Source organism: Macaca fascicularis, chromosome 4 (genome assembly GCF_037993035.2).
Source record: "Macaca fascicularis isolate 582-1 chromosome 4, T2T-MFA8v1.1".
In the NCBI taxonomy this organism is placed as follows: domain Eukaryota; kingdom Metazoa; phylum Chordata; class Mammalia; order Primates; family Cercopithecidae; genus Macaca; species Macaca fascicularis.
In genome coordinates, this window is record NC_088378.1 from 159,350,869 (window position 1) to 159,371,119 (window position 20,251).

The following is a 20,251-nucleotide window of genomic DNA, read 5'->3' on the forward strand; positions in this document are numbered from 1 at the left end:
GACCTCTCAACATACATTTTAAGGAAAGGAAGAAGGGGAGGGGGGAGAGAAGGCGGGAAGGAAAGAAGCAAGGGAGCGAGGACGGAAAAGGGAAGAGGGGGAAGCAAAAAATAACTAACTCCAGTCCTGTCTTGGGGTCAGGGAAAGCCGTGACCCACCACTAGACATAAATCACAGCGGCCGAGCTCTTTGTCAACCTCCTCCAGAATGGCAGGATCCAGGTTTTCTCCAAACCACACGACGTGAGGGCGCAGCAAGCCTCCGCAGCCTGCCTCTTCACACCTGGAAGAATGGGATCCTTGAGCCAACCCCGAGCAAAGTCTGCCCAGCTGGATCGGAGGGCGGCCAGGGGCTACCCCAAACCCAGTACGTCCAGATGGTTCACCTCTGATGCCTCTTATTCCCTACACTCTCCTCCCAGCCTATATAAAGTTGCCTTGCATGTGAAGCATCAGGTGTAACGGTCCTTTTTTTTTTTTTTTTTTTTAATTTATTTTTTTTGAGACGGAGTCTCGCTCTGTTAGCAGCCCAGGCTGGAGTGCAGTGGCGTGGTCTCGGCTCACTGCAAGCTCCGCCTCCCGGGTTCACGCCATTCTCCTGCCTCAGCCTACCGAGTAGCTGGGACTACAGGCGTATGCGACCACACCCGGCTAATTTTTGTATTTTTAGTAGAGATGGGGTTTCACTATATTGGCCAGGCTGGTCTCGAACTCCTGACCTCATGATATGCCTGCCTCAGCCTCCCAAAGTGCTGGGATGACAGGCGTGAGCCACCGCGCCCTGCCGAACTGTCCTTGTTTTTTATCTTGTCTCTGTGTACTTGATGTGCTGACAGATTGTTTCAGCTAAGCTTTCCCGGTTCCTTCATTATGCTCACACTTGTGCTCACAGCCACCCAGACCTGGGAGTCATACTGGACTCAGGTTTGCCTCCCACCCCAAGCATCCCCTAATTTCATCGATGACCTTTCATGTGCTCTCAGGTTCACGTCTCTCTGGCCCCGTATGTAGTCAGCTTTCCTGTATCCATTACTAAAAATCTCTTTCTTTCACTCCCTCCTACCTCAGGGTCACCTTCTATACACCTCCTAAAATCATCCCTCAAACACCATTTTCATCATCGTAATCTCCTGCATCATAGAAGTCCTCCAGGTCTCCCTATTCCTTCAGAAGAAAACTTTAATATTTAGCAATTAAAACCCTCATAAGGAAAATTTAAAAGGTTCTGTGGTTAAATAAGTCAGTAAAGCATTAACATACATTTTATAACCACTTTTTAGAAGGCAGCAATGTGGAATAAATGCTCTGAAAAGTCCTGCAGTAGAGCAAACATATTTTAACTTTGTTTAGTCTAACATTTCTGTAATTTGAGTGCCTAACATGTTTTTATCAAGTAATGCCTCTCAACGTAATATTAAATTAATGTTCTATGAAACACTTTTAGAAGTGCTGTTTTATTTTACCTTAAAAACACTCTAATCCAGCCAGGTGCGGTGGCTCATGCCTGTAATCCCAGCATGTTGGGAGGCCGAGGTGGGTGGATCACCTGAGGTCAAGAGCTCAAGACCAGCCTGGCCAACATGGCAAAACCTCGTCTCTACTAAAAACACAAAAAATAGCCGGGCATGCTGGCGGGCGCCTGTAATCCCAGCTACTCGGGAGGCTGAGGCAAGAGAATCATTTGAATCCAGAAGGCGGAGGTTACAGTGAGCCAAGATCGCGCCACTGCACTCCAGCCTGGACATCAGAGTGAGATTCCATCTCAAAAAAAAACCAAAAAAACAAAAAAACCCGCAACAAAAAAACCTCTGATCCAATTACAGATTATAGAAGTGCTGTTTTAATGTCTGGTTTTGAAAAATTGGCATCAAAATCTTCCTTTTTTTTTTTTTTTTTTTAAATCTATGAACATTCTGTTGGGTCCTGTAACCTCTCCTATTCACGTCCTTTCATTGCCTCCTTATTCATTGCCTCCTTAACCATGGATTAATAATGCCAGTGATGTTATTTGACCAGTTATAGGTCAGCCCATATGCTTTCTGTACACTGGGTAACCACCTGTCACACAACAGCTTCAGAAACTTTCCCGACCTGAAATGATCCCGCCAGAACACAAAGCAAAAAGGGGTTGGAAAGAAATCATTTTTTTCATCCTACTTTGGTTCATCCTTTGTCCTTTCACTTTTGGTCTTAGAGGTCAAGGCTAGTTTTCACATTTGTGCATTTGATTTAAGAGGCATCTTGCCAAATACATGTTTAGATTTTGATGTCTATTTTTTTTGTAACCAGGAACACTGGTACAAATCAGAGCTTTTTACCCACCGGGGAAGTTTCTCAACTGGGATGCTGGCATCTTGAGTTCCAGGTTCTGGAGCACTGAAGCAAATAATATTAGAAAAGAAAGATTGTTATTGGCATAATAAAAAATAAAGAAACAACATAACTCAGTTTGTATATTTGCCTGGTAGTATGTGGTGTAAAACTCCTAATTAATACATGCTCACTTGGAAGGGCATTAGAAGGAAGGACCCCAGGCCATTAATTACCAGTGGTACTGGGCATAGTGGCTCATGCCTATAATCCCAGCATTTGGTGAGGCCAGAGTGGGTGGACTGCTTGAGGCCAGAAGATCAAGACCAGCCTGGGCAATATAGTGAGACTGCATTTCTACTAGAAATACAAAAATTAGCTCAGTGTGGTGTGTGCCTATAGTCCTAGCTACTTGGGAGGCTAAGGCAGGAGGATTGCTTGAGCCCAGGAGTTGGAGGCTGCAGTAAGGTGTGATTGTGCCACTGTACTCCAGCCTGGGAAACAGAGCAAGACTCTGTCTCAGAAAAAAAAAAAAAAAAAAAAAAAAATCACCAGTGGTTGTACTGCCAGTGAGAGAATTCGTGTGTAGGGAGGGCTGGAGTAGCTGGGTGTGCTAAGAGGGAACTTCATGTTTACCTTTATACATCATCATCATTTGTATCCTCTGCAATGACATTATACATTCCTTATATAATTAATACTGTTTTGAAATGGAATTTTCCTCAATATTGTGTCTACCCTCAAATGTTTCCCTCATTGTAATAACAGTACTTGTTCATCATAGAAATGTAGGAAAATTCAGAAAGATATAAAGAAGAAATTAAAAATTACCCATAATCCCTCCACTCCTGATATTCCTTGTTAATATTTTGTTATATTTTCTTCTGGTCTTTTAACTATATGCAGTTATACAAACTCATGTGTGTATAAATTCAGGACCCTGTGGTTTTCACTTAACACTGTAAGTTGTGAGCAAAATATTTCTTTTATCACAAGGCTATATTTGTTTTTTTTTTTTTTTGAGACAGGGTCTCCCTGTCACCCAGGCTGTGGTGCGGTGGCATGATCTCAGCTCACTGCAGCCTCGACTTCCCAGGTTCAAATAACCCTCCCACTTCAGCCTCTCTAGTAGCTGGGACTACAGGCATGTGCCACCATACCCAGCTAATTTTTTTTTTTTTTTTTGTAGAGACAGGTTTCTCACTATGTTGCCCAGGCTGATCTTGAACTCCTGAACTCAAGCAATCTTCCCACCTTGTAACCCCAAAGTGCTGGGATTACAGGCATGAGCCACCGCACCCAGCCTTGTATTTAGTCTTATTTCTCATATCAATGGGAATCTTTGATGAATGTTCAATTTCCTCACATTTATGTCCGACCTAAAGGAGAAAACAACATATACTTATTCTGTAGTGTGGTATAATTACCCTTTTCCTGATAAAGCTGGACAAATTGGACTCTTGTAATTCTCAGCCACAACGCCACAAGAGGTACATCGAGTTTTAAATAAGCTACCTGAAAAATACATATGAAGGAAATCCAGAATTTAGTCTAATCAAGAGCAATCATCTCCACATCTGAAAGGGTGTAAGATACTTCACTTTCCACACTTCATTTCATTTTCTGGTCTCACCCAGTTACCCAGGCTGGAGTATAGTAGTACGATCATAGCTCACTGCAGCTTCCAACTCCTGGGCTCGAGCGATCCTCCTACCTTTGCCTCCTGAGCAGCTGGGACTATAGGTGTGCACCGCCACACTGAGCCATACTTCATTTTAGCAAATGGGCCTACCCTAGCTTTCATGGGAAACAGAGGCATGTAGTACTCTTAAGCCAGTCAAGAACATATGCCCTCAAGGACTTTATAATCTGGAGGAAAAATAACTAACTCCATGACTAACGTGCCGTCAGATGACCTTGGAGTGGTGTTCAAGTGGGCAGAAGTGGCCAATAGGGTAGAGGGAGCTCAACGTAAATCTAAGGGCATGATTTATTGATATGACTGATAAAGGTTCAACGGCATGGGATATGTTTACAAAATCTTAACTTTGATTTCAGAAAGCTTCAATCTTTTATACAAAAGCACCTCAATAAATAAGTAATCAACTACTAAGTGAAAAAAGTAATTGTTAATACTAATGACTACTTATTGAGCTGAAGGGGGCCAGAGTTTATGAAATGGGTACTGGGCACCTGGTACCATGCAGAGCACTTTCAACCACGGTGGACACGCGCTGCTCCGTTCTGCCCCCGAGTCCTTCCTTCGGGACCACCATCCCTGCTCTCTCGCGTGCTGAGCCAATAGAGCTGTGGGTCACATCCCAAATACAAGTTCGGCCACATGCTCCACACAGCCCCCATGTGGGGCCCATCCCTCTGCAGTCATGTTTGGTCAGAAGGGTGGGCATGTGGACCAAGCAAGCCCACCCAGAGGTTTATTTTCTGAGCAGGTGGCTGAGCTGGAGAGCCTGGAGCTGTCGGAGGCACTCTCCCCTGGCACGTGGAGGCAGATCAATTGCAGAGGGAGAAGGGAGGCCACCTCAAAGAGTGAGTAAAGCTGAGAGAAGGAGGGGGCCAGGGGCCAGGAGGAAAGATGACACAAGCTGCACCCCCAGGCTCCTCGGTTTTGTCAGTTTTAGTATAGACGTTTTTCCCCATTTTCACATCTCTGAAATTCAGATGTGTCCTGCAATTGCTACTAGCCAGATGTGAGTGTGACATCACCATCATGCTTGCACAGACTTGCTGAAGGAGAACACTGAAAAGTGGGGTGACTTGGTTGTTATTCTCCGTGGCCTGACCAGGCAGATTCAGCCCCTGGATCCTTCCACCAACAAACCATTCAAGGGCCGCTTCAGGAAGGAAAGCGGGTTTTGGCTGTTGTCTACAGCCTTTCCACTGATGGCCTCTTGGTAAGAGTATGTCAGGCCCAATAGCGAACCTGCGGAAGGTGTGCCAGGAGCTTGCACGAGAATCGCAGCTCTAACAGAGGGGCATTCTCTCTGGAAAGGCCGCATCATCCATGTCCTGAGGCACAGAGCATGAAACTGCATGGAAAACACAGACATCCATGCTCTGAGACACTCAGAATTCAGAAGAGCTAGATAATGAGAAATATTTGGACCAGTTTATTATACTCATTTTAACAAGCTCTCTAAGTATAAAATAACAATTCTAAGGGATAATAAAATAGTATATCATGGTTTAGGCAGATTATATTCTAAATGCCACATTAAAAACACGATGCATCTTAAAACACCCTTCATCAGACTGAAGATGCCATTGATTTTTTTTAACCTAAGTTAGAAGAGAGTTCTCATCATTTGAAACTAAAAAAAGTCCTAACACACATATATGATCTTATTTAATCCTTACAACAATTCTGTAACTAGGCATTGTCATCTCAGTTTTATGCTGATGACATAGGCCACATTCTGACATTGCAGGGAAATAAGCAGAGGCACGTGGAAAGTGGCTCAGACCCAGTAGATGTAGGTACCAAAAAGATGCTCAGTTAATAGGTGGCTGGCTGTTCCTGGCAAACAAAAGAGAGGCAGAGTCGAAATGAGTAATGCCTCGCTTTCCTTATCAGGGTGACCTAAGTAAAAGCAGGCAGCTTTACCACCCACACGCAAAAACAAACATCCCCACTGGTGCACTGCCTCTGGAAATGCTACACTTAGAAATGCATTCTTGGCTGGCGCAATGGCTCACGCCTGTAATCCCAAAACTTTGGGAGGCTGAGGAAGGAGGATTGCTTGAGGCCAAGAGTTCGAGACCAGCCTGGACAACATGGTGAGACACTGTCTCTACAAAAATTTAAAAAATTATCTGGGCATGGTGGCATGTGCTTGTAGTCCCAGCTACTCTGGAGGCTGAGGTGGGAGGATCCCTTAAGGCCAGGAGTTCAAGCCTGCAATGAGCTATGATCGAGCTACTGTACCCCAGCCTGGGCAAGAGTGAAACCCCCATTGCTAAAAAAAGTAAATTAATTAATTGAATAAAATTAAGAGAAATAAATGCTTAAAAAATACGAAATGCATTCCTTGAATCTGAATGCAGACTCTTTAAATGCAAATGGCCTTGGGAGAAACCCTAGTTTGCCCATTATGACTGTGGACAGCTGGATGTATTAGACTTGTGGTGACAGTAAAGAAGGGAGGAACCAGAAGACAAGAGTGAAGGAGTGAGGGGTCACCCAGGACAGAGGAAGGAGCCCAGAGGGACCCCAGACAAACTCCACCGACATCACAGGCTTGGTGGGTTTGGTGGTGTCCAGCACTGAGCTGGCAGCTCTCTGAGGCTCCAGGGTGGGGCGGAAGCGCAGCCTCAGTGGGGAGTGACCACCAGGATGAAGGGAGAGTGACAGGAGACCCCAAGATGCTGCAGTCTGCCCCTGCCCAATCCTGCTCAAGCCCTGGCTGTCCAATGAGCCAGGCCTCCTGTTCCTCGGCTCATTGAGGCCGTTGTCTCACAGCACCGTGCCCCTCCACAAAGGAAGGGGTCATGCAGCTGTGCACCCCAGCGTTCCTCCAGTAGCACACCAGCCACCTGGGCTCATGGGAAAATGCAGATTCTGATTCGGTGGGTCCTATGGGGCCTGAGATTCCGCATTTCTAACAAGTTCTTGGGGGACGCCGAATGTCGCTGGCTCTCAGACCATACTGAGCAGCGAGGATGCAGGAACTGCTAAGTAAATAATGCTATGGGTCAGAGGCTCCTCCCATGGCTAAAGGGAGCTGCCCAGGTGCCACGGGGCACTGACATGTCTCCAAAGGAAATGCCACAGCATCCTATGGGAACGGGACAGGTGTCCACCAGGGAGGGAGGGAAGGCACCAGGGGTGATGCTGAAATGGCAGGACAGGTGTTTTAAAGTTGGTTCCCTGAACGTGAGGCTGGGGGTCTCTCACCATGGATCTCCAGAAGGTTCTTGGTGCCAGCCTTGCGGTGCAACTCATCGATGTTCTGGGTGATGACCACGACTCGCCGGCCCTGCTTACCCAGCCGGGTCTCACACTCGGCTATGGCGCGGTGCCCGGCGTTGGGCTCCTTGCTCCCCATGACCTCCCGCCGGTAGTGGTAGAACTCCCACACCCGGGACGGGTTGTGGGCAAAGGCCAGGGGAGTCGCCAGGTCCTGGGGGTGGGAGAGGAGGCGGGAGTGAGGGAGGCAGGGGCAGCCAGGATGCTGAACTCTGGGGCACAGGCCCTTCCTCCCTAAGGCAGAGATAGGCAGCGTCAGGAGGGTGCAGGCTGGAGATGGCAGCACTAGGTTCAAACAACATGGCAGATGCCAGGCAGGGCCTGGGTACCAGCCTACATCCCCATCCTGGGACTGCCCAGGGGTCTTGGAGAAATCAGTCAATTTCCTTAGTGACAAAGCAGGGACGATGCAACCTGTCCCATTTATCTCCCAAGTAAGCTGTGAAGATGAAGTAAAATAATATGCAGGAAGGTATTTTGGGTCGAATCCCCTTTTTCATGGAGCCCTAAAACATATGAAGTGGATCTCATTTTGACCTACACCCAGGGAAAACATGAAATGCGAAATGCCCATTGAAGTCTAATGACCATGGTTAAGAAACTCAGTTTTGATAACTATAGCTATGGCTATACACACACACATACAACTACACACATCTACATCCACACACATCTACACACATACAACTAACACATACACACAACTCAACATACATACACACTATACACATCGACACACACACAACTGCACACACACACATATAACTAGACATACACATGACTATACACATCTACATCCACACACATCTACACACATACAACACACACAACCACACACATCTATACACATACAACTGAACACATACAACCACACACACAACTCAACATACATACACACTACACACTGACACACACACAACTGCACACACATACACATAACTAGACATACACACGACTACACACATCTACATCCACACACATCTACACACATACAAATAAACACATACAACCACACACAACTCAACATACACACTACACACATTGACACACAACTGCACACACATACACACAACTAGACATACACACGACTACACACATCTACATCCACACACATCTACACACATACAAATAAACACATACACACAACCACACACACAACATACATACACACTACACACGACACACAACTGCACACACATACACACAACTAGACATACACACGACTACACACATCTACATCCACGTACATCTACACACATACAAATAAACACATACACACAACCACACAAACTCAACATATATACACACTACACACGTCGACACACACACAACTGCACACACATACACACAACTAGACATACACATGACTACACACATCTACATCCATACACATCTACACATATACAACTAAACACATACACACAACCACACACACAACTCGACATACACACTACACACATTGACACACAACTGCACACACATACAACTAGACATACACAGGACTACATACATCTACATACACACAACTACATACATATAACTACACACACACTAAAGATACACACACAACTACACACATCTACATCCACACAACTATACACACACACAACTACACACACAAACTAAACACACACAACTACACACATCTACATATAAACTGTACACACACAGCTAAACACACATACACTACTACACAAACTACACACATCTACATACACAACTGCACACACACACTACACACACAGCTAAACATACACACACTACACACATACACACAACTGCATACACACAACTAAACATATACACGCAACTACACACATCTACATACACACTATACACACACACAACTAAACATACACACAACTACATACACAACTATACACACAACTAAACATACACACAACTACATACACAACTATACACACAACTAAACATACACACAACTACATACACAACTACACACACAACTAAACATACACACACATCTACATACACAGCTACACACATCTACATACACACAACTGCACACACACAACATACAATTACACAACATACACACAACTAAATATACACATATACAACCACACGTATCTGTTAATATGCACACAACTAAACATACACAATTATACACATCTACATACACACACCTACACACAAAACCACACACACCTACACACACAGAAATACACACATCATACATACACAGCTACACACATACATGCAACTACACACACAGCTAAACACATACACGGCTACATATAAAAAGTGTATATTATATATAAACAGAATAGATAAAATACATATACTTTAAATATGATTCTGGGAGAAACAAACCTCCTTTCTGGTAAAGGAGCCGAGTAGGGGTTGTCTGGGGCCGGAAGCTGGCAGGGAAAGGCACAGGGAACTTTCAGCGATCACTGAAATTTCTGTTTCTTGACAGTGGAGGTGGGGGTGTTATGCAGGTGCATGCACCTGTCAAAACTCATCAACCTGTACACACAATGCACGTGGGTGCATTTTATTCTAAGGAAATTCTGCCTCAATAACATTAATTTTAAAAAGAAGTATGGCTTCTCTATCAAGGAGACGCTTCCTACATTGAACACATGTGCGTTTCATTCTACTGTAAAGGCCCCTCTGCTTGGTGGCAATCTCAGTCTTTGCCAAATGAGGGGTTGGCCCACACCGATCCTGCTCTCCACCTAGAACACACGGCCTGGAACAGTTTATAGGCGGCACAGCAACATGTCCACAGGTGTCCCTGGGAGGGTACTGGAGTCAAATGCATTCTATCGACTTCTTTGCTTTGTCCACAAACTCTGAGCCTTTTTGGACACAACTAAGCGCCCCTCCTCCAAGCTCCTCCCACACCTTCTGACCTCCCACCCTCTGCTGCTGCTAATCCAGGGAATGCCCTGTGGCCCCTCTTTCTTCCTGGCCCCTAATGTTCTCTGCTCTCCTTTTTCCTCCACTTCACCTTTAAGGTGATGACCCCCACCCTTCACCCAGAGGGCAGCAGGCAGGAGGCAGAGCACCCAAACATCTGCCAGGCTCAGATGTTCAGGAGAAGAAGGAGGGGGCAGGTTCATGAACTCTGCGTTCAATGAGAAATGAGCTACTAACCATGGAAGACATGTATTGCAGTACTTATTTATGACTGCTTTTGTTCAGCCAATGAAAATCCATTAAGCACTGATAATGTGCCAGAGTTCTGGGAGCTGGAGACAGTGCAATGAATAAAACAAACAGAGGCCGGGCATGGTGGCTCATGCCTGTAATCCCAGCATTTTGGGAGGCCAAGATGGGTGGATCACCTGAGGTCAGGAGTTTGAGACCAGCCTGACCAACATGGTAAAACCCCGTCTCTATTAAAAAATACAAAAATTAGCTGGGTATGGCGGTGCATGCCTGTAATCCCAGCTACTCGGGAGGCTGAGGCAGGAGAATCGCTTGAACCTGGGAGGTGGTGGTTGCAGTGAGCTGATATCACGCCATTGTACTCCAGCCGGGCAGCAAGAGCAAAACTCCGTCTCAAACAAACAAACAAACAAACAAACAAACAATTCCTTGTCTTCCAAAGCTAGGGATTTCCTGAGCCAGTGGGACGGGAGAGCACAGACTGCAAAGGGCCATGAAGGAATATTCTAGAGGGACAGAAATGTTCTACATTGTGATTATGGTGCTGGCTATACAACTATGTCCATTTGTTAAAACTCATTAAATTGTACACTTAAAACTGGTGACTTTTACTTTATGTAAATTAGATCTCAATAAAAATTGAATTTAAAAAATCCGCACCTTCACAGAACTTACATTCTGAAGGCTTTCCTATAAATTTTTGAATATCAAATCCTAACCCTTCAATAATCAACATTAGTTTTAACATGAAAAGTTCACAGAAACTCTGTGTCATACTTAAGTTCAATAACTTTAGAAAAGTAATGAATGATGCTAACGAAAGTTTTCTGATTTAACTTTAACACAATTATTAGGAGAAACTGTTATCTGAATAAATGCAATCCATACATATCTAGAAAGGAAAGTGGCAGCCTTGCTTAAATTTTGAACTTAATCATAGGAAATTTGTGTTTATGCCAAAAATCAATGAGACAATAGGGTCACAGTTAACTTAAAAACATTTCCCCGGGGTTTCAGGGATAGGAACAGGATTTGAGTCAAACTCTGTTACGGTTTCATTCGACAGAAGCTTTTCATGTTCTGGAAACATTACAAACCTGGGCTTGCCATTTTCTCCAGTAACCTCCAGCTCCTCTGAAAGTCGGAACACCACTTTCCGCACTAACACCTGCGCCTGAGATGATGACTATGTGCTTTGCTTTTGCAAAACACTTCCGAAAATCTGCCATACCTAAACAGAGTAAAATCTTTATCAATCCGGTGTACCATTTGGACATTTGTATCCCATATCAATTGTCTGTATCTTGAAACTTGACCCAGTGTGAAGTTATACTTTAAGATAAACAAACATCTTTCCTGTACCATGAAAACACCATCCCATGTGACCTGCTGGGTGAGTGTACAGTGTTTTAAAGAAGCAGGGGCTTTGGGCACACACAGCTGGCTCTGCACCGCAGCTATGCCTCCCAACCAAATGTAGGATCTTATGCACATTATGTACCTTTCTCTGTCCTCACTTTCCTTGGCTCTTTGAGGTGCACAGTAATGCCTTTCCTAGAGCAGGCATATTACGAAGATTAAAAAAGCCTAGTGCGAAGGAATCCATCTTCCTTCACAAAAGTAAAAACAAGCCTGTATGTTTGTGTGAGTGCTGAGTTGAGGCCCACTGGACCCCAAAGCCTACCCTTCCTCCCCAAGTTCACCTTCCCTTTGCGGATCGTGCTAATTTCAGCTTCCCTCAGCACAGCGACTGAAGGTAAGGGCAAGGACACATGGCCTTCTCCTTGACAACTCAAATAAGAGCCAAACTTTTCAACAGGACACTGCCAGAGACTTGGGGTAGCAAAGGGAACTGAAGACAGAGAATAACACGAGACAAAGTAATTGTGGACACAGACCATGGCTCGCCCTCCCGTCCTGCAATTCCAGGCAGTTCTCCTGCCTGAACATAGACCCACAGGGACAGCAGCTATGGTGGTGAGGGCTCCCTGCACCCCAAGTGCTATGCCAAGCACTTTACATGGATCACAAGGTAGGAGTTTTTCCCCTGAAACAAATGTCCTCATCCTAGGACAACAAGCAGGAGCCAGACTTGGAACTCATGATGGGGTCTCCTGGGCAGCAGAAACTGGGAAAGGGAGGTCGGCTGGGGACACAGCTTGTCTCCCCTTCTCTCCTAGGCGCTACAGCTCTGCAGGCCCTCGTAAGGTCAGCAGCATGGCCCTGGAAAGCCAGAATTAAGGGGTATAACACTGAACATAGTCTGCCAGGAGGAGAAGAGAGAGCCCCTTTTCTGCCCTCCCCCTGGAGAAGCAAATGCTGCACCTCACTGCCCACTGCAGGCCTAAGACACTGAATGAAGCCAGGAATGCCCCACCCTGGATATGGAGATCTTTCAAGGATGACCAACCTGTATTAAAGCACTAAGGATTCCAGCAAATGTGGAACTGAATTCCTCAGCTCACTAAGCAAGCTTCCTGACCTTCCTCTCTTGAAGGAATGGCAACCAAGGCTAACCCTTGGATGGAATGAATGAGGGGAGGCTAACCCTCCCCTGAGAGATGGAACCGGGGACAGGCAGGAAGCAGGCAAGGAAGAAACATAGTGAGATGGGGGCTCAGAGATAGTGAGCTTGGATATTAAAGGGAATGTGGCCTCATTTTGTATCCCAGCTGTAAGGAGCACCCTACTGGCTTCTCATGTATGGCTGACTCCCTCTAAGCAGGGAAGGGACTTCCTCATCCTCATAAGCCCAGAGCCACACACTACGCCCAGTCTAGGATAGAGACTATCAATAAAGGCTCAACCCCTCCTCCCCTTCCTTTCCTCTCTTCCCTGCCATGGACTCCTGATAAAAATAAACTCAGAAGAAGAGTAGGCTTTTTCCTCTCTGGCTCTATTCATGTTTTGGCAGCACAACGCTGAGAGAAATTAAGACGGTCACAATGGAACAGAACAGAGTCCTCAGAAATACCACCACCCATCTACAAACATCTGATCTTTGATAAACCTGACAAAAACAAGCAAGGGGGAAAAGATTCCCTATTTAATAAAGGGTGCTGGGAAAACCGGCTAGCCATATGTAGAAAGTTGAAACTGGGTCCCTTCCTTACACCTTATACAAAAATTAACTCAAGATGAAGTAAAGACTTAAATGTTAGACCTAAAACCATAAAAATCCTATAAGAAAACCTAGGCAGTACCATTCAGGACATAGGCATGGGCAAAGACTTCATGACTAAAACACCAAAAGCAATGGCAACAAAAGCCAAAAATAAACAAATGGGATCGAATTAAACTAAAGAGCTTCTGCACAGCAAAAGAAACTACCATCAGAGTGAACAGGCAACCTACAGAATGGGAGGAAATTTTTGCAATCTACCCATCTGACAAAGGGCTAATATCCAGAATCTACAGAGAACTTAACCAAATATACAAGAAAAAAACACCCCATCTAAAAGTAGGCAAAGGATATGAACAGACACTTCTCAAAAGAAGACATTTATGCAGCCAACAGACACATGAAAAAATGCTCATCATCACTGGTCATCAGAGAAAGGCAAATCAAAACCACAATGAGATGCCATCTCACACCAGTTAGAACGGCGATCATTAAAAAGTCAGGAAACAACAGATGCTGGAGAGGATGTGGAGAAATAGGAATGCTTTTATACTGTTGGTGGGACTGTAAACTAGTTCAACCATTGTGGAAGACAGTGTGGCGATTCCTCAAGGATCTAGAACGAGAAATATCATTTGACCCAGCCATCCCATTACTGGGTATATACCCAAAGGATTATAAATCATGCTACTATAAAGACACATACACATGTATGTTTATTGTGGCACTAGTCACAATAGCAAAGACTTGGAACCAACCCAAATGTCCATCAGTGACAGACTGGATTAAGAAAATGTGGTACATATACACCTGGAATACTATGCAGCCATAAAAAAGGATGAGTTCGTGTCCTTTACAGAGACATGGATGAAGCTGGAAACCATCATTCTCAGCAAATTATCACAAGGACAGAAAACCAAACACCACATGTTCTCACTCATAAGTGGGAATTGAACAATGAGAACACATGGACACAGGGTGGGTAACATCACACACTGGGGCCTGCCTGGGGGTGGTGGGCTTGGGGAGGGATAGCATTAGGAGAAATACCTAATGTAAATGACAAGTTGATGGGTGCAGCAAACCAACATGGCACTTGTATACCTATGTAACAAATCTGCACGTTGTACACATGTACCCTAGAACTTAAATTATAATAAAAAATAAATAATAAAAAAGTTAAAAAAATAAAAAAAAAAGGAATAACAAAAGGCAGTCACAACACGCCATTCTTGTGAGGTGCACCCAACCCAACTACACCCCCAATCACACTAAAGCTCTGCCTGAACTCACATCCCTTCCAGAGATAGGCTGCTCTCTATCAGCAGATAGATAAGGCCTACTGCAGGCAGACTAACGTTCTCCAAACAGGAAGCATTTGGAAAAATTACAAACATGATCTGGGTGGATTCCAGTTTCTAACCTGATGTAATTTCTTGAAAGAACAAGATGCTTAATAAAAAGCGTGCACATAGTTTTCTAGGAACTATCTGTATGAATCCTGGGCTCAACCCATAGGAACATCCTTAAGGACTTCAGAGTCTACCCCTAAAACTCCCTCCAGCTCCAAAGGTCTTTCCTATCCCAAATGGAAACTGTCATCCTCCTGATGAATATATTTCTAGATCAGAGTGACTTCTATTAAGGTACTCCTTAAAGCAACTTTTAGAAACATATTTAAAATGTCAATGTATATTTGGTTTTTAGGAAACAGGATGTAAAACATAGTAATGTTAATGTGGTGTGAAATCTTAAAAAAGAAAAAAAAAAGGCCAGGCATGGTGGCTCATGCCTCTAATCCCAGCACTTTGGGAGGCTGAGGTGGGCAGATCACCTGAGACCAGCTTTGCCAACATGGTGAAACCCCATCTCTGCTAAAGATACAAAAATTAGCCTGGCATGGTGGTGGGCACCTGTAATCCCAGCTACTCTGGAGGCTCAGGCAGGAGAATCGCTTGAATCTAGGATATGGAGGTTGCAGTGAGCCAAGAACGTGCCACTGCACCCCAGCCTGAGCAGCACAGCAAGACTCCATCTCCAAAAAAAAAAAAAAAAAGAAAGACAGACATTTCCCAATGGTTAAAGGAAAACACGCCAGCATGTTTTGTGGTTCCAACGTCAGCGGCCCACTTTTAACCAAGGTCAGGCACACACTTCTGAATCCCGCCACAGACTCTAGCAGCCTGCTCTGCACGCTGGGAACACCAAGGGGTGGCACAGTTGAGTGGAACTGGGTTCTTTGGGTTCCTTTCCATTCCTGGGGCAAAATGGAAGCAGGAGTTATTATTCCTGAACAGAAGAATTATCCAAAAGTTGAAAATGAAGCAAAAAGAATTCAGCTTGGCCTTTCAGTTTCATTCTGAAGCACTGTTACACAGGCCCACCTAAGAGTCACTGAATTATAAACACTTGTTAGAATTTATATTCACTATAGACTAAGGGCCCAGATAGGTTAATCTGTAGGTTTTTGCCACATAGAGCTACAAAGTATTTCTGTCCAGGAGAAAATTTAACCTCATACTGCCCTGTAGGACAATACCAGTTTTCCTCCCCTGCAGAGAGATAAGGATTTTAAAGTACAAAACATGTGTAAAAAGCTTAAATGCAAATATTCTGGCAGAAGCAACAAAATGTCCTAGATGGACTTGAGTATAAGGATATGGGCTCTTAAGGTGCCACAGAAGGGGTTACCTAAAAGGGAAGAGGACAGGCCGAGCGCGGTGGCTCATGACTGTAATCCCAGCACTTTGGGAGGCCGAGGCAGGCAGATTACGAGGTCAAGAGATCGAGCCCATCCTGGCCAACATGGTGAAACCCCGTTTCTACTAAAAATACAAAAATTAGCTGGGTGTGGTGGCACGCGCCTGTAGACCCAGCTACTCGGGAGGTTGAGGCAAGAGAATCGCTTGAACCCAGGAGGCGGAGGTTGCAGTGAGCCGAGATCGCGCCACTGCACTCCAGCCTGACGACAGAGCAAGACTCTGTGTCAAAAAAAAAAAAAAAAAAGAGAAGAGGACAGAGTGGCTTTCTCCAAAACCTTGTCCAATACCTAATTTGATAGAGACATCCCCCTCAAAGTGTAGGACTTTCAGGTACTTCACATTTGGCTGCAGGTGAGGCAATGGGTAAGAATGACTTACTTGAACTTGGCCGAGCCATTTTCAGGCAAATCTGGTTTCGTGTGGAGGCTGGAGGCTTCAGGCCACAATATAGCTGGGAAATCAATCGACTTGGGACAATCTGGAGAGGTCGCATCAGGGTTGTTTGTTGGTAGTTCTAATGCTTGAGGTGGCCTTTAGAAAAATCACAAAAAAAAATATTGTAGAAGCAATCAGCAAATAGTTTTATATATGGAAATATTTATAAATATATATATTTTCTATATTATAGAAACACATCATGTATATTATATTATACACACATGCACACATACACGAACGTCCTTTAAAAAATCTTTAACAGATCATCCTCTAAACTGGCTGTTTTCCATTTGTATTCTCAAGTGTTCCTAGAAGTACAGAGGTGCCTTGGAGCAGTGCTTCTCAAAGTATGTTCCCTAGACTAGCAGCGTCGCCATCACCTGAAATCTTGTTAGAAATGCAGCCTCTGGTTCCTCAGCCTCAGATCTACTGAATCAGAAACTCTGGGGGTGGACCCCATCATCTATTTCCAGGTGATTCTAGTAACTACTCAAGTTTGAGGACCACTAAAATGCACGAGAAAGGGTTAGATGTGAGAATTCATTTGAAAACTTGCTGCTTTTCAAAAGGTATGAAGCCAGGTGCAGCGGCTCACGCCTATAATCCCACCACTTTGGGAGGCCGAGGTGGGTGGATCACCTGAGGTCAGGAGTTAGAGACCAGCCTGACCAACATGGTGAAACCTTGTCTCTACTAAATACAAAATATTAGCTGAGAGTGGTGGTGCATGCCTGTAATCCCTGCTACTCGGGAAACTGAGGCAGGAGAACTGCTTGAACCCCAGAGGCAGAGGTTGCAGTGAGCTGAGATTGTACCATTGCACTTCAGCGTGGGCAACAAGAGTGAAAACTCCATCTCAAAAAAAAAAAAAAAAAGTATGAAAACCACCACTAGTCTCTCAACTTGTGGTCAAAGTACAGTTTCTTTCTTTTATTTCAGACAGGGTCTCGCTCCGTCACCCAGGCTGGAGTGCAGTGGTGTGCAGTGGCGTGATCACGGCCCACCACAGCCTTGACTTCCTGGGCTCCAGTGATCCTTCCACCCCAACCTCCCCAGTAGCTGGGACAACAGGCACCCGCCACCACGCCCGGCTAATTTTTGTATTTTTGGTAGAGACAGGGTTTCACCATGTTGGCCAGGCCGGTCTTCATCTCCTGAGCTCAAGCCATACACCCACCTAGGCCTCCCAAAGTGCTGGGATTACAAGCATGAGCCACCGCACCCAGCCCAAAGTACAGTTTCTATGAGAATGTAATTTCTAACTGAGAACTAAACTCTGAAGGGAAGAAGTGTACGGTGACAATAGTATTAAGATGACACTGTGTCAAAGAAACTCGTGGATCTTAAGGCACATTCAGTAAATCTTTGTCTATACCTGAGGAATGTTATAAAAGGAAAACAAACACAGAGAAACACAACATTTGGAACAATGACACTGATTATCCAACAAAACTGTGGGGGCAGAAAACATAACAGTGGTTGGCAGAAAGGGGAGGAGTGAATAAAAAGTGGCATGCTGGAATTTTTTTTTTTTTTGGTGGGAGGCAATGGTATTGTTATATATCTTGATTACGGTGTTAGTTACATGATTGTATCTGTCAAAACTCATAGAACTCAATACTAACAAAGGGTTAATTTTACTAGACACAAATTTTACTTAAAAATAATGAGTGTAGCGCTTCAGTTTTAGGAAATGAGTTCAGGGGATGAGCTGCACAACAATGTGGTTGTACTGAACTGTACCCTTAATAATGGTTAGAATGCTACATTGTGTTACATGTGTTTTACCACAATTGTATTTTGTAAGAGAAAGGCAAGGGGATAAAAGAATATACCTCAACTCCGGTGGTAGGGTCTGGGGAAGGGGCAGCAGGCGCCATGTCCGGCCATGAAGGTGGCATGAAGAAGCCACTGAAACAGCCCAACAAGCAGGCCAAGGAGATGGACGAGGAAGATAAGGCTTTCAAGCAGAAGCAAAAAGAGGAGCAGAAGAAAGTCGAGGAGCTCAAAGCAAAGGCCGCGGGGAAGGGGCCCTTGGCCACAGGTGGAATTAAGAAATCTGGCAAAAAGTAAGCTGTTCCTTGTGCCTGAGGAGATGGTGACCCTTTATTGCATCCGTATTTAAACATCTGTATTCCCTGCCATAACATCGTTTGCCACCTATAGCTGGAATTAAGTGTTGTCTTCGGGCTGTTGTACATTTAAGAAGAAACTTTTGTAAAAAAAAAAAAAAAAAAAAAAAGAATATACTTTAACTTTCTTGCATTTGCTGTTTAAAAAAAAAAGAATTCACAAAAAATTAGTAAAAAGAATTGAGTACAGGGTGGGAAACGCTATGTAAGGAGATTAGAACTGAGCAAGGATTTTCAATATACGTGTTTATATATTGTTTGGATTGTCAATGCCTTCCAGTCCAAGGAACACACTTGTACTCTCGAGCAAGTTGCAAGAGACAGAACACGCCATGAAGTACTGCAGCATCTGTTAGGAACCTGGAATGGATTGATCAGAGGATTTGGGCTTGTGTTGGATCATGTTGGGGAGAGGTTCACGGAAGTGGGGCTTTGTTCTGGATTGGATGCTGTAATGGATCTCATCTAAAAGGTGGAAGGAATGAAGTGAGGCTAAAGCTGTGAGTGGCCAAGAAGCAGGAGTCCCTCACGTTAGCGGCATGGGAGGATGTTTTGTCATTTTTGTGGTTTCAACAGTGTTCTAGTTTCTGCCCGCTCTGACGGGATTACTGAGTGGCCTTGTTCTTTCTTGTCTTGGCCCATCGTGGTCAGAGTGGCCCTGTCTGATACTGATGCTCTGTGACATGGTTTATGTTCAATAGAACACCAAGGCCTATCAGACAGTGCCAGGCCCAAGACTAGAAGCAAACCAAATGTCCATCAAATTTATAAATGGGTAAACAAAGTGTGGTTTATCCATGCCATGAAGACTCTTCAGCCATAAGAAGAACAAACTGCTAATACATTCAACAGCATGAATGAATCTTTAAAAGTGTTATGCAATAATAACTCTATAGTAGGAAACCTGGCAGCTACCACCTTAACCAAGTGATCAAAGTTAACATCACCAGTAATAAGACATGGCGACTCCACCTACCTCCTCATATGATGCAATGAGAAGGGCAAAGCATCACCTGTGTGGCATTCATGACTGCAATTTAGTTATAAGAAAACACCAAACTCAAGCTGAGGGACGTTCTACACACTCTACAGCAAAACTGGCCAATACTCTTCAGAAAAGTATCGAAGTTTTGAAAGATAAGAACTGGAGAACTCTCCCAAGTCCTAATGAGACATGACAAGTAAATGCTACATGGGATCCTCAGTTGGATTCAAGATCTGAAAAGGGACATTTGTAGGACAAATGGCGAAATTTGAATGAAGCCTGTAAATCAGTTACTAGTACTGTATATGTAAATGTCTAGGTGTAATACTTGTCCTGGTTTAGATCATTACACTCTAGTTAGGTAAGATGTGGACATTAGAGG

General features: G+C 44.4%; 2 protein-coding genes across 38 annotated transcripts in view; one reads left to right on the forward strand and one right to left on the reverse strand.

Annotated features, from left to right (window-relative positions):
- Window positions 1-20,251, reverse strand: part of SIRT5 (sirtuin 5) — a 40,248-nt gene that overhangs the window by 13,443 nt on the left and 6,554 nt on the right. For 9 of the 37 annotated variants that reach the window (XM_074038847.1, XM_065544401.2, XM_074038843.1 and 6 more), the window contains 6 exons: window positions 16,693-16,845; window positions 11,529-11,662; window positions 7,222-7,447; window positions 3,737-3,824; window positions 2,322-2,375; window positions 159-282 (listed from right to left, as the gene is read on the reverse strand). In XM_074038847.1, coding sequence (XP_073894948.1) covers window positions 159-282; window positions 2,322-2,375; window positions 3,737-3,824; window positions 7,222-7,447; window positions 11,529-11,662; window positions 16,693-16,807 — 741 coding nt within the window. In that variant the 5' untranslated portion in view covers window positions 16,808-16,845. Of the gene's footprint in view, window positions 1-119; window positions 283-2,321; window positions 2,376-3,736; window positions 3,825-4,502; window positions 5,357-7,221; window positions 7,448-11,528; window positions 11,663-16,692; window positions 16,846-18,587; window positions 18,967-20,251 lie in introns of those variants that run through there. The other 28 variants (XM_005554008.5, XM_065544394.2, XM_005554006.5 and 25 more) reach the window with 12 other exon arrangements.
- LOC123572892 (translation machinery-associated protein 7-like) lies at window positions 18,594-18,997 on the forward strand. Its single transcript, XM_045390535.3, has one exon. The coding sequence runs from the start codon at window positions 18,631-18,633 to the stop codon at window positions 18,823-18,825; it is 195 nt and encodes a 64-aa protein (XP_045246470.1). The 5' UTR covers window positions 18,594-18,630; the 3' UTR covers window positions 18,826-18,997.

Bases quoted from the DNA above. Each gene is read 5' to 3' on its own strand.
- LOC123572892 (XM_045390535.3), top strand. From the start codon at position 18,631: ATGTCCGGCCATGAAGGTGGCATGAAGAAGCCACTGAAACAGCCCAAC.